Source organism: Chrysemys picta, chromosome 8 (assembly GCF_011386835.1).
Source record: "Chrysemys picta bellii isolate R12L10 chromosome 8, ASM1138683v2, whole genome shotgun sequence".
In the NCBI taxonomy this organism is placed as follows: Eukaryota; Metazoa; Chordata; order Testudines; family Emydidae; genus Chrysemys; species Chrysemys picta.
In genome coordinates, this window is record NC_088798.1 from 107,883,836 (window position 1) to 107,896,768 (window position 12,933).

At 49.1% G+C, this 12,933-nt stretch overlaps 1 protein-coding gene across 3 annotated transcripts in view; it reads right to left on the reverse strand.

The window, feature by feature from the left end:
• ADAM19 (ADAM metallopeptidase domain 19) overlaps positions 1–12,933 on the reverse strand; it is a 51,251-nt gene that overhangs the window by 6,035 nt on the left and 32,283 nt on the right. For 2 of the 3 annotated variants that reach the window (XM_042850997.2, XM_005300001.5), the window contains 10 exons: positions 12,173–12,262; positions 9,475–9,670; positions 8,189–8,297; positions 7,243–7,447; positions 6,414–6,491; positions 5,986–6,094; positions 5,742–5,886; positions 5,226–5,310; positions 3,285–3,515; positions 1,925–2,071 (listed from right to left, as the gene is read on the reverse strand). In XM_042850997.2, the coding sequence (XP_042706931.2) occupies positions 1,925–2,071; positions 3,285–3,515; positions 5,226–5,310; positions 5,742–5,886; positions 5,986–6,094; positions 6,414–6,491; positions 7,243–7,447; positions 8,189–8,297; positions 9,475–9,670; positions 12,173–12,262 (1,395 nt within the window). The remainder of the gene's footprint in view (positions 1–1,924; positions 2,072–3,284; positions 3,516–5,225; positions 5,311–5,741; positions 5,887–5,985; positions 6,095–6,413; positions 6,492–7,242; positions 7,448–8,188; positions 8,298–9,474; positions 9,671–12,172; positions 12,263–12,933) is intronic. The other variant, XM_024106802.3, reaches the window with a different exon arrangement.

The following is a 12,933-nucleotide window of genomic DNA, read 5'->3' on the forward strand; positions in this document are numbered from 1 at the left end:
AAAAGAAAAGCTTCCCACTTGTTCTCACTCAGCTCACACCACAGAGGGGCAGGCCAGGCTGTCCGAGTCCAGCTGACTGATGGAAGAAACATATAGGAACCCTGGCAACGTCATGCCAATTCAGACCTGTATCCCGCCTCTGGCCGTGGCCCGTATCAGACTCTTCACAGGAAGGTGCAAGAATGCCCATAATGGACTCTGCTAGAGTAACCCACCCATAGGGAAAGTTTCTTCCTGACCCCAGGCAGTCAGAGGCTGGGCTCAGACTTTATATTAAGCGTGAGTCAACGATTACTAGACGCTATAAGCACATTACATAGATGAGTAATGTATTCTAAGCAAGAAACAAAGAATTTTGAATTCACATTCAGAAAAGACAATTATATGGCCAAGCCTATAGGGTCCCCAATCTCAGGGCATAAGAAATGTTTGCAGCCAACTGCACATGACCTAAACCTTTCCTTGCAGTTTACATACATGAGTAATGTGTGTTACAGATGGTTATAAGTTAGTCACTGGACAGTGGTGTAGCTGGTTATAAGCCGTGGTCTCAAACAATCTATAAAAATTGATTAACTATTTGTTAAAACACCTATTAAGCATTTCTCAACTCTTTATCAATGGAACCCTAATATAAAGAGTGACAAGATTGGAATTTTACCTGAAGCAGGAAAGTTTATATCCCTTATCATTTATTTTTGTCCAATCTAATATAATGGTGGGTGTTTTCAGTAGTCAAATACATGTCTAATTCTTTAAGAATCCTGTGGCAATGAGTTCCACAGGTAATGTGTTGTGTTAAAGCATGTTTACTCTGATCCGGTCCAAATTGGTTGCCTTTCAGTTTCATTGGCTGGCCCCCTTGTTCTGAATTTATGCAAAAGGGTAAATAGGAGTGCCTGAATTACTTTTTCTATAGCCTTCATTATTTTGTGCCCACCTACGTCATGTCCTCTCTTATTCTTCTCCTTTCAAAATATCTCCTCAGAGGCCGTTCTGACTAATCTTTTACGTCACCCGTCCCGGCACCCCAGAACGGAACACAGGATGAAGGCCTGCCATCAATTTATAATTATACACTGCCATCGTAATATTGTCAGTATTTTTTTTCTAGCCCATTCCTAACATAGCCAATATGGCTGCCGCTGTACAATGAGCAGAAGTTTACTCTGAGCTATCCACAGTGACAAATCAAGTCTTTCCCTTGAGCGATAAAGGGCTTCTTTAAAAACCAGCCTGGTGTCTGAGCAGCTAGAGTTCTTCCTTCCTGCGTGTATCGTCCTGTATTTAGCAACCATGAGTTTCATCTGCCATCATGCTAGCCAGTCACTTGGTTTGAAATTCCTCAGCGCTTCACTGGTCTTGACCAACGTAAATAATCGTCTGTCATCAGCATGTTTTGTCACCTAGGTCGCTGCTCGTGCCCTTCTCTAGACCATAAAGTAATGTAGAGATTTAATCTCTGGAAAATGTTATGGGAGCTAGAGAATTAAAAAGCAACTCAACTGCTGTGGACTATAACCCACTCACAGGATTGCCTATATTCAGCAATTCCCACGGCTGATTTTTTGTTTCTATTAAAGACTATTTTGAAACAGCCACTGTCCTTGGTATCCCTGGAGAGTTGAATCCATTCATCGTTTAACCCAGCAAATAGGTAGTGAGAAATGAACTAAAATCAGTGCCATCAACCCTACAACAACAAACAGGTGCGTGCAGCCCAGCACTCATGAGCAACCCAGCCACAATAAACCAGCGAAGGAAAATATTTTGGTGATAAAACCTTCTTGTTTCCTTTAACCGCCCTGCACTAGTGGATTTTGTATTTTAATAGCAAGGTGATTTTATATCTCTGGAACAGCCATGCTCCGTGGTGGCGAGAGCATGCTGCTCTCCTCTGTGGTATTTTGTAAGCAAGCCCTACCTCCGCCGGTGGTGGGTGTCGTCCTGGGCGCCTTCCAGCAGCAGGTGGCGGTAGCGTTGCAGTGTTCATCTTTGGCACAGTCCTGGGTCCAGTAGGGATGGGGTTAGCCGGCAAAGCTTTCTGTGGGGGGCGGGGTCTAGCAGGGTCCTAAGCAAGAAACAAAGAGCTTTGAATTCACATTCAGGAAGGGCGCTTCTATGGCCAAGCCTATGAAGTCCCCAACCTCAGAGCATAAGAAAGGTTTGCAGCCAATTGCTCATGACTTAACCCTTTCCTTTCCCTTTCCATGGATGACTGCAGTTACTAAGAGCCTAGAATCCCATGTAATGCATCAGCTCAAGCCCACTGCCGGCCCTGACAGAGGCCTTTGACACACCTACCAGCACCCTGGCCCTCTCAAGAGCAGGCATTCACCAGCTGCAGATTAGGAGCTCTGCAAAGAGCACGGAAGGTGGTTTCGCCCACCCTGCCCTGCACCCAGTTTTTCTCCCTCCTCATTACAAAGCCTAGGAAGTCATTAGCTAAAAGGTCCTGAGCGTCTGCTCGATTTTCTGGCTCGTATTGATTGCCAGAGCTGTTACTGAAAGGTGCTTAAGGGGGCTTCTGAATCCGATACCCACCTGATGCCAATTTAGTCATAACGTATAACTGGCAAACGGTCCATATCTTGGAGGTGTCTGCTTTAGCCCCCAAGGAGAATATCAAGTATTGCTCCGAAAATGAAACAACTCCATATGGGGGGCGAAGGCCAATGCGTAGACATACCCAGTGTGACCTCAGTTACACAAAGACTTGGTGCCCCAGCTGAAGGAAATGGTATTGCCTGATACTGGCTAACAGTCTCCTTTGCACCCAGCGGGACATCCGGAGAACTGACAGAGCTGAATGAAGAATAATCATTGAAAAAGCGCACCCAGCAGGGGAACATTATCAACTGCAGTATGAGGCAGCAGGAGCACATGTGCTAACCTCTCCACTGGGAACAAATAGAACTGTCCTGCAGGAAGAGGTAACACAATGGAGTTCATTCACCTGCATCTCATCTCAAGAGATGTGAATGAAACCTAAAGGCAAGCACAAAAGAACTGAGTCCATGGTGGTTCCATCCCACCCACTCCTGTGCCCAGTTCAGCACAGCTCTCGGTCAGAGAGAGCACAGGTGGGGGAAATGCATCGCTTGAGCTGCAGTAGGAAAGGTTAGTCACTGGGCTCTGCCCCATGCCTGGTGCTAGTGACCATCAGAACTCTAACGTTGCCATGAGCAGTTAGACGCCAGCACATTTGCTCAGAGCAGGTGGCACGTTCCAACCACAGTAAAGGACAGACAGATCTATGGCAAATTGCAATGGGATTCCTTTACCTGTGGGACTATGTGTTTTGGAGCAGGGGGTGCTGGCCTGGTTGGAGGAATTCGTCTTGCAGTGTCCTTCGGAATGCCATCTATCTGATAGACCGGACCAGGGGATTTCCTGGTGTCGTTGCTGTGGCCAGCTGGGAAAGCAGGTGGTTGCTGGATATTAGTTTTGAGATCTGGGGCAGGTTTGGGGTGAAGCACAGCAGGTTTCGATGGGATTTCTGGGGTGGAGGTAGCCTGCATACAAGTCACACAAACACCAGGCATTATTTCCACATCAGACATGCTGCTTTCTATACTCATTGTCGCACCTCTGTTTCTTCCATGAGGCCTTCCAGCAATACAGCAAAAAGTGCTGACTACAGAGTCATGAACTGACCAAGTGACTCTGTCTTCGGCCATGGATATCTAGCAAATGTTGATCATCTTGGATCATTTTGCCTGTGACATAGTCCACACCAGGAAGTTTACAAGTGTCAGCAACGGGTGCATTGAATAGTGTAGAAAACAATTTGGCTGTGATTTTCAAAGGAGCCAAAAGGAGTGAGTCTAGGGTTGCCAACTTTTTACTCACACAAAACCGAACACCCTTGCCCCGCCCCTCCTCTGAGGCCCCACCCCCTCTCACTCCATCCCCACCACCACCACCATAACTCGCTCTCTCCACCCTCACTCACTCGCTCATTTTCACTGGGTTGGCTCAGGGGGCTGGGGTGTGGGATGGGGTGAGGGCTCCAGCTGGGGGTGTGGGCTCTGGGGTGGGGCCAGGGATGAGGGGTTTGGGGTGCAGGAGGGGTCTCCGGGCTGAGGTTGGGGTGTGGGAGGAGGTACAGGCTCTGGGCTGGGGGTGCAGGTTCTGGGGTGGGGCCAGAAATGAGGGGTTCAGGGTGCGGGAGGGGGCTCTGGGCTGGGGCAGAGGGTTGGGGTGGTGAGGGCTCCGGCTGGAGGTACGGGCTCTGATGTGGGGCTGGGGATGAGGGATTTGGGATACAGGAGGGTGCTCCAGGCTGGGACCGAGGGGTTTGGAGTGCAGGAGGGGGCTCTGGGCTGGGGAGCGGGAGGTATGAGGGCTCTGGCTGGGGGTGCAGACTTCCTGTGACCCACAGGAAAAAAATCAAACACGGGCCACTCAGCCACCTGGGGGGGGGCACGGAGGTTCGGGGCTTCCCCCTGCAGCGGGGCGAGTTGGCGCTTGTGGCTCCAGCCCCGGGGGGGCAGGATCCCTTTTCGACCAGCTGTTCTGGTCGAAAACTGGACACCTAGTCACCCTAAGTGAGTCACTCAAAATCGTAGGACGGGCAGGGACCCCGAGAAGTCATCTAGTCCAGTCACCTGCTCTCAAGGCAGGACTAAGTATTACCTAGACCATCCCTGACAGGGGTTTGTCCAACCTGCTCTTAAAAATCTCCAATGATGGAGATTCCACCATCTCCCTAGGCAATTTATTCCAGTGCTTAACCACCCTGACAGTTAGGAAGTTTTTCCTAATGTCCAACCTGAACCTCCCTTGCTGCAATTTAAGCCTATTGCTTCTTGTCCTATCCTCAGAGGTTAAGAACAACAATTTTTCTCCCTCCTCCTTGTAACAACTTCTTATGTACTTGAAAACTGGTATCATGTCTTCTCTTTTCCAGACTAAACAAACCCAATTTTTTCAATCTTCCCTCACAGGTCATGTTTTCTAGACCTTTAATCATTTTTGTTGCTTTTCTCTGGACTTTCTTCAGTTTGTCCACATCTTTCCTGAAACGTGGCGCCCAGAACTGGACACAATACTCCAGCTGAGGCCTAATCAGCACACCGTAGAGCGGAAAAATTACTCCTTGTGTCTTGCTTACAACACTCCTGCTAATATATCTCAGAATGATGTGGAGACAGAGGCAGACTGGGTTTAGCACTATGGCTGAACAATGCCTCTGAGTAGGTTTCTGGTGTCTTTTTCTCTACCTTTCTGTGTTCCTGTGGGGTTTTCAGCTTGAAGGCTGGATTTGCATGGCCGTTCACACCATACTGATCTGGAGCAGAGGCACTGCTGGCAATCAGGGAGAGAAAAGAAAAGAATGGTTAATGAATTTCCTCTTTTTTTCTTTGCCTAAATTTCAACAAGAAATTTCATCAAAATTTGAAAACATCACCAGCCCAACCAGCATGTTTAACCATGTCGCCCTCTAGTGACTAAACTTTACCATGCAAACTGCTATCCTGACATCTACAAACATCTGTGTCATTCATTAGTGGCTGCCTGGCCAACAGAATCGCGTATGGGAACATTTTCTTGTGCCTATTCTCCAAACGGAAGTGTCTGAAAGTTCAGTCCATGGAGTGATCTGCATGGCATGAACCTTCTCGGTGCTCGACAGGGAGACGGATAATTAGATACAGGAGTTATTTGTGATTTCTCTTCTCTCAGACACTGGAAAGGTTTGGGACAGAGGGAGGCAAAGAATAATCGTGAACATTCACCCAAACTGTTGGCTCCTCTTTGAAGGGATGATGGTCTCTTTCAGAGGCCTGAGTCTGTCCCTCCATTTATAGCAGCAAAACGCAACTGCTATTCCGATCAAAAGCAAGATGGAAACCAGGACTCCTGCTATCACTGGAACCAGGCCTGAGAGCAAGAAAACAGAATCAATCACTGTGTAAGGATCTTCCTTCCCCAACCCACTCCCCACTGCTTTACTAGGAAGATCAAATGAGTCACACCCACTTTCTTGGGGCAAGGGCCCACTGTCCAGGCTGCCTCCGTTCCCAGGTTTGTTGCAAAACGGGGGCGCCCATCCATTGTTGCAGTGGCAGTTCTTGTTGCTGTTGCACACCTGTTTCGGGAACAGTTAGGGACTTTATTGGCAGCTGTTCAGCTCTGCTAGAATCCACGCACAGCAACAAACCAAACACCGGCCTCCAGCCTCTCACATGGGCCACATGGTAGAGTCGGTTTTCAAAGGCACAAATTGGGAGTTAGACGCCCCGTCACTCGCATGGGATTAAGAAGCAGGAGACCAGAGGGGCTCATGTAAATGTGACACCAGAACTGAGTTTTTAAGTATAAATAGCTCCACAAAATGCCACGCACAAATGTACAGTGGCTTGTCCCCACCCCAGCCTGAAATGGAGACGAGACAGAAAGACACTCACTCCCCGCCCATGGCACTTCTTCTGACAGCCTTCAGAGTCAAAGATGGATGTGTTCCTGCAGTGTCCCTCGAAGCAAACCTGTGGGAACAGGAACCAAACACCCTGTCAGCTCTCTGGGGGAGGGACCGTCTCATTGTTCCATGTTTGTACAGCACCTGGTCCCGGGGGGGAGGTGGAGGGGCTGGCTAGGACTCCTGGGGGCTACCAGAGTACAGATAATAATAAATAATAATGTCAGAACTGAAGCCACGGCCAGCAGTGAGGTTCGGCTGGTCTCCAAACAAATGTCCATCCCCATCCGCGCCCCAGTGAATGGAACTTCAGACACACGATGGAGAAACTGAGGCTAAGAGGCCAGTTGACTTGCCCAAAGCCACACAGCAGGCCTGTGGGAGAGCTGGTATTAGTTCTTGGCACTCGTCGCTCTGGGCCGCACTGTCTGAGAGCACAAGACTCAGATCTGACATCATCCCCCTCTTTCACATGGCAAAGAGCTAAGGCACCGCCTTTTGGTATCAGTGTAAAAAGGAGCCTTCTTCTGCTGCTCAAGAGAGGGAACTATTAGAAACATAGGACTGGGAGGGACCTCCTAGGTCATCGTTTCCAGCCCCTGCTATAGATGGTAACCTGCGGTAGGGATGCCGTGTTATCTCTCAACAAGCACGCAGAAGCAGTGCTGTAAGAAGTTGCTCACGTGACATACGTAACAATTCCCCAGAGAGGCAGGAAGCCTCAGGTGAGAATTGTTTAATAACCATAGAACATTTTCCAGCTGGCAAAGCCACACCCAGACCCATCCAACAATACCATGGTACGCGGCTGTACCTACATGATTGTTCCCACACTTTGTTCCCGTCATCACCAGGCCAGGGTCTAGCATATCCCCTTCACTCTCTTCAGCACCATACACGTGGGTCCCCCGACACTTGATCGGCCTTCCCTCCACCATGATGGTGGTGTCTATCGAGACAGCTCTGGACTCCAGCGGCTTGGAAGCAGAGCTCTGGCACTGTATCTTCCCGCATTTCGCATCTCTGTTGGAAACGTGGAGACAGGGTGAAGGGTTGCAGCGTGCCTTCTGGTTCACGTTTCCATTTTATTCCCACAGAACTAAGAAAATTCACATTAAAACCAAGAGATAGGAGGGGGCGCTGACCAATCTCTGAACTTATGTCAAGACAATAACATTCATTGGTTCAGTGGCAACAGAAATAAGGAGCCATTGAGAGACAGCTTATGGAACAATCCTAAGGAGACAGGCTGTCACCATCTCACCTATGTACCTGGGGTAAGCCAAACCCAACAGACTCATCAATAGGACACAGACTGCAGGGCCCTTCGCCCCACTGTGTGTTGAGACTGTTCAGTCTGAGTGGATGGACATGGAGATGGACATGAACGCGCCTTTTAGATGTTATAAATATTGGGCCTGGCCAAATAACAGGGAACAACACTTAGCAAAACTTTTTCAAAAATTTCCTTCCCTGTTTACTGGTGGGTAGAAATCTCATCCTTTTTTCTTCAAAATTCAGGGGGGGGGGGGGGGTTGGTGAAATCTTTAAACTTGGAAAAATTTCGAGCAGCCCAAATAAATATCAATGCTACTATCATAAAGAACCGCACAGTTCTAATTGGGATAAGGGCAGTCTGACGGCAGGGAGAGGGCACTAATACGAACAGAGGGTAGCTAGCTTTAATATGGTGGTCCTTATCTTAGCAGGGTAGGAAACATCACTTCCCTACTAGCGGTTATCAGTGACCATTCTGCATTCTACCTCGTTTCACACTTCCTGTATCTGCCGTAGACATCCTTCCCGCAGTTCCCATAGGTGTCGCCGGCAGCGTTAACCTTCTCAAAGCACAGGTCAGGTGCGGGCCTTGCTCCTGTATGGAAGAGACTCATGTGACTGACTCTTGGGGAAGGTGGTGGCTTCCTAGGGTGACCAGATGGGGACAGTCCCAATATTTGGGGCTTTGTCTTTTATAGGCGCTTATTACCCCATCCTGATTTTTCACACTTGCTGTCTGGTCATGCTACTGCTTCCTCAAACCCAGCACCCCATCACTTGTTCATTCTTTTTCCCTGACAAGTTGATAATATAATAATAGATGGAGATGTCCTATCTCCTAGAACTGGAAGGGACCCTGAAAGGTCATCGCGTCCAGCCCCCTGCCTTCACTAGCAGGACCAAGTACTGATTTTGCCCCAGATGGCCCCCTCAAGGATTGAACTCACAACCCTGGGTTTAGCAGGCTATCCCTCCCCCCTTAGATGGATGGATGGATGGATGGATAACAACCTACTACTACTCAGTGAGCAGTGCAGGAGAGGTTTTCCAGCCAAGCGTGGACAGCCTGGGACAAGTCCTCAGGAACTGACCACTGCTGAGTGCTAGCCCTCTAGGGATGTAGCGAACGGGTGGAATGCTGGGCACCGCTGGAACTTTCTGGCTGGCTGTCATTGGTATAATTTGTACAAGCACTTGGGTTTGCATTTGTGCTTCCTCCAGCCCCAACTGGCTTCTCCTGGATCACATGGTGAAGCCACAATTCCAGGCTTGTGAGGTCATAATCTGTCACCATAGAAATCTACAAGTCCTCTGTTTATCTGAAAACAGATACAACACGGGCAGAGGAAGTAGAAGCTTCTGCGTGCTGCCCCTGCAATATGCCTCAACCTTTCCTGGCCACTTCTGGAGACAGTTACGGGGAGGCAGCATGCTACAGCATATAGGGCACTGGCCTACGAGTCATGAGACCTAGGTCCAATTCCTGGGGTGGCCAATGACCTGCTATGTGACCTTGGGCACGTCATATTCCCTCTTTGTGCCTGTTTGCCCTCCCACCCTTTGTCCAGCTGGTCTCTTTGGATTGGAAGATCCTCCAACTGGGGATTGTCTTTCATTATGTTTGTACCCTGCCCAGCACAATGGGGCCTGATCTCACTAAGGGGTCCTAGGTGCTACCGTCATGAACAATAATAATAATCTAAAGCAGACGATCAATCTTGCAAAGACCATCTCACCAGTGAGCCTACTTCTCTGCAAGACACTCTCCTTACCAGGCCCCCAGAGCTCCACGCACTGCTGCTCATACGTGATACACATGCCAACGTAGCAATACGCCCTCCCTCCTGCACACGGCGTGCCGTCCATTTGGTAGAAGTTGGCGGGGCAGAATGCTGACTTGCCAGTGCAGTGCTCTGGCAGGTCACAGGGTCTCGACGTCTCCCTGCAGAGAGTTCCTGGAGCCATCAGCTAAAGAGATGGAAGGGGGAAAAAATCAATGGTTACTTCTTGCCTCTCTGCAATAGGATTTTTTTCTCTACAGTTAGAAAAATCTACAAGCTGTCTAATCTAGCCATTCCACAGCTCTTAGTCTTAGCCACCCTCAAACTGCTATCAGCTGAACTTTCATTAACTAGCTAGACGTGGTTAAGAGCAAGTTGATCTGTTTAAGCCCTTTCCCGTCTCTGGTTAAAATGAGATGGGCGAAGTAGAGTACCGTGACCCGGTGAGTATCTTTCGTCTCTAGGATGGCTGGGAACCCAGGCCGAGTCATTGAAATGCTGTTAGCGTTTCGCAATCCACTGGCGATCGACATGGGAACATTGTCACTATAAGACGATTGCACACACACCTGTGTGAGGATTAATCGCCTAGAGAAACGGCGGAGCTTTGAACTTGGGACGCTGGGCTCCAAAACCAGACATACGTTCCCGCAAGATCTAACAAGACAGCAAAACTGTTTGACGCGAGCAAGGCAGTCAGATCGCTCCAGTGGCAGGCTCTGCTTGTTATATATTTACACACCGCTCATCACACCCACTGAGCTGAACATAGTGACATCTGGTTGTAGAGTTTACAACCACTGGGCCAGGCAAGCGTATTGTTTGCAGAACTCAAGACCTCTACACCCAGGCTTGGAAGGAGTTAAAACAACCAGGCTATTTTGACCAGACTTTCCTAGGGAAGCGGAGATGTAAAGTGAGATCCAGACATCCACAGCACACACCCTGCTGCTGGAGTTGCTCCGGTTACCTGCTATGCTAGAGGAATTCAACTGTTCACTAGAAGGCTAAAGACCAAGATAACATCCAATCGAACCCCCCCAAGGAAAACACTCCTTCTCATGTGCAGGTTTCTCCTGGGATACAATTTCACTCTTTCACCGACCACTGGGGCAGAACACAAAAACTATCGATAAACTGGTAACATAATCCACCAGGGAACCTACGCTCCAAGCCCTGCTGTGCCAGTTGTCTTTTTGGAAACAGAAGCTTGTCCCTTGATGCATTTTAACCCCTCGTAATCACAGCACGGCACCAGCGTAAGCCAAAACAGATGGTGCTGGTCTCCCCAGGGGATGGAAGGTGGAAGGGAAGGGGAGAAAACGGACTTCTCCACTGTCTAGACTACCCACGTTTTTTTAAATTCAGAAGCCTGCAGAGTTCACTCCACTGATCACAGAAGAGGCTGCAGGCAGTAACAAAGTGACAGGAACCAAATCCAACTGGCCACGTGTTTGAAATGACAGGGACTATGACCAGCACACGCTTCACGCAACACTCCAATGGAGCAACGAATTAACCTACATTACGTACTGAAATCCTGTTCATGTAAACGACAGAGACTTGCAAAAATGACTAGAAATTTTAGCTGCCTCCGTTGTTGGGGACCCAACTTTAGGTACCCGAAGAGCTGTGCTTTGCAGAAAGGGTGGAGTATCCGTTCTCTGAAATTCTGGCTTCTTTAATCGGTCTGAAGTTGGGCACCCAAAACCATGAGTCACTTTTGAAGATCTTGGCCTATACTGCTTACAAGCTTAGGACCTCAGGATTCGGGACACAAGGGTCTTTTCTTCCTCCTCCGCAGCATTTCTCAAAGCAATAAGGCCATAGCCTCAAAGGCAGCCTCCACCTTTGTGCCGGAAGTCGATGGCGGGCAGCGAGCAAAGTGGGTACGAATGCAGATGTCTCACACTCTGAGTGGTGAACGCGACCAGGTGGCTAGATCTCCACATTCTACCATTTGCCCCACTGTTGACTGCAGGTCCAAAATCAGGGGGCTGGGACCCATTTGAAAATGTCTCCCTGGAGCCTGGCCAGTAATATGGGGCCTCGGTGAGCTAACAGCAGGAATCTATCAGCTGTAGGACTCTGTATTTTTTTTTAATATGAAGATATACCTATCTCATAGAACTGGAAGGGACCTTAAAAGGTCATTGAGGTCAGTCCCCTGCCTTTACAGCAGGACCAAGTACCATCCCTGACAGATTTTTGCCCCAGATCCCTAAATGGCCCCCTCAAGGATTGAACTCACAACCCTGGGTATAGCAGGCCAATGTGCAAACCACTGAGCTATCCCTTCCCCTACAGTGTGGTCTGTGCCTATCACCATGGTACCTGTTGCCTTTGGCCAGAGGGGGAGATACTTGCACAGGAGAATGCAACTGTAGTTAAAGGTGCATGTTGTATACGAGCTGTTTCCCAAAATATTTTATAGAGATAATAAACAATAGCAGAGGGGCAAAGAAACTAGACGGCACAAGCAAGATACACCTGCATGAGGTGGGGAATCCAAACAGTGCCCAGGACTGCGTTCCATACGTCTTTTCAAATCATTGGCGGGAGGAGCCGTAAATTTGGGGCCACATGCTCCTCTCTCCGTCAGTTTCCCCTCAGCCACTCTCCTGTTCTAACAGCCCCCGACCAACCTCTCTCTTCTTTGCTAGTACAGGACAGATGCAACAGGCCCCACCTTGCACTGGTGACAGCAGGTTCCATGCGCACACTCGGCGCCAGGCTTCAGGGAGCAATTGATGGCGTTGCAGCAGGGATTATTGCACTCCTGAGAGAGAGGAACAAGAGACGTGCGGTGTTTATGAGGCAGATGTCCTGAGCCGGAAACACCCAGGTGACCAGTTGCCAGGGCGGGGCTTATCCCATTCTTGTTGATGATGCACATAGTGCATCTGCCCTCCCCCCTCTCCCTGCATGTTCTGTGCAACTGACCCTTCCAGAAAGCCCCGCACTTGTCTTCTAGCTGCAGCACTGCTGTGTCCCCCCGGCAGTAGTATGCTATTGACCCCCCCTTCTAATGAATGGAAGGTTAGCTCATGCTGTGTGCATTTCAACTCTGGCCTGCTAGCCCCAGGAGGGTTCTGTCTCATCCTGCTTCATCGCAGAGAGAAGACAGGGAAGCACAGAATGAAAGAAAGGAGGCAACCTGACATGTTCAGAGATGAAGCTGCACATAATTCCAGTGAGCCTGGCAAACCGCAATACAAACGAGGCTCGTATGGCTGTCCGAAAGGCCAGTGAGTCTTCTACCCACTTTTTTTCTGATTTAGATCTGGGTCCAAATCGATTGTGGATTCCAGATCCCTGAACTTCAAACCTACGTCTGGCTTTGAATTTTGCAAACGACTCCTCCTCTTTGCATCAGGTCAAATCAGAGGCCCCTGGACTATCTGAAATCTAGAACTCGATGCAAATTTTGTGGTGTGTCCAGGCTACCCA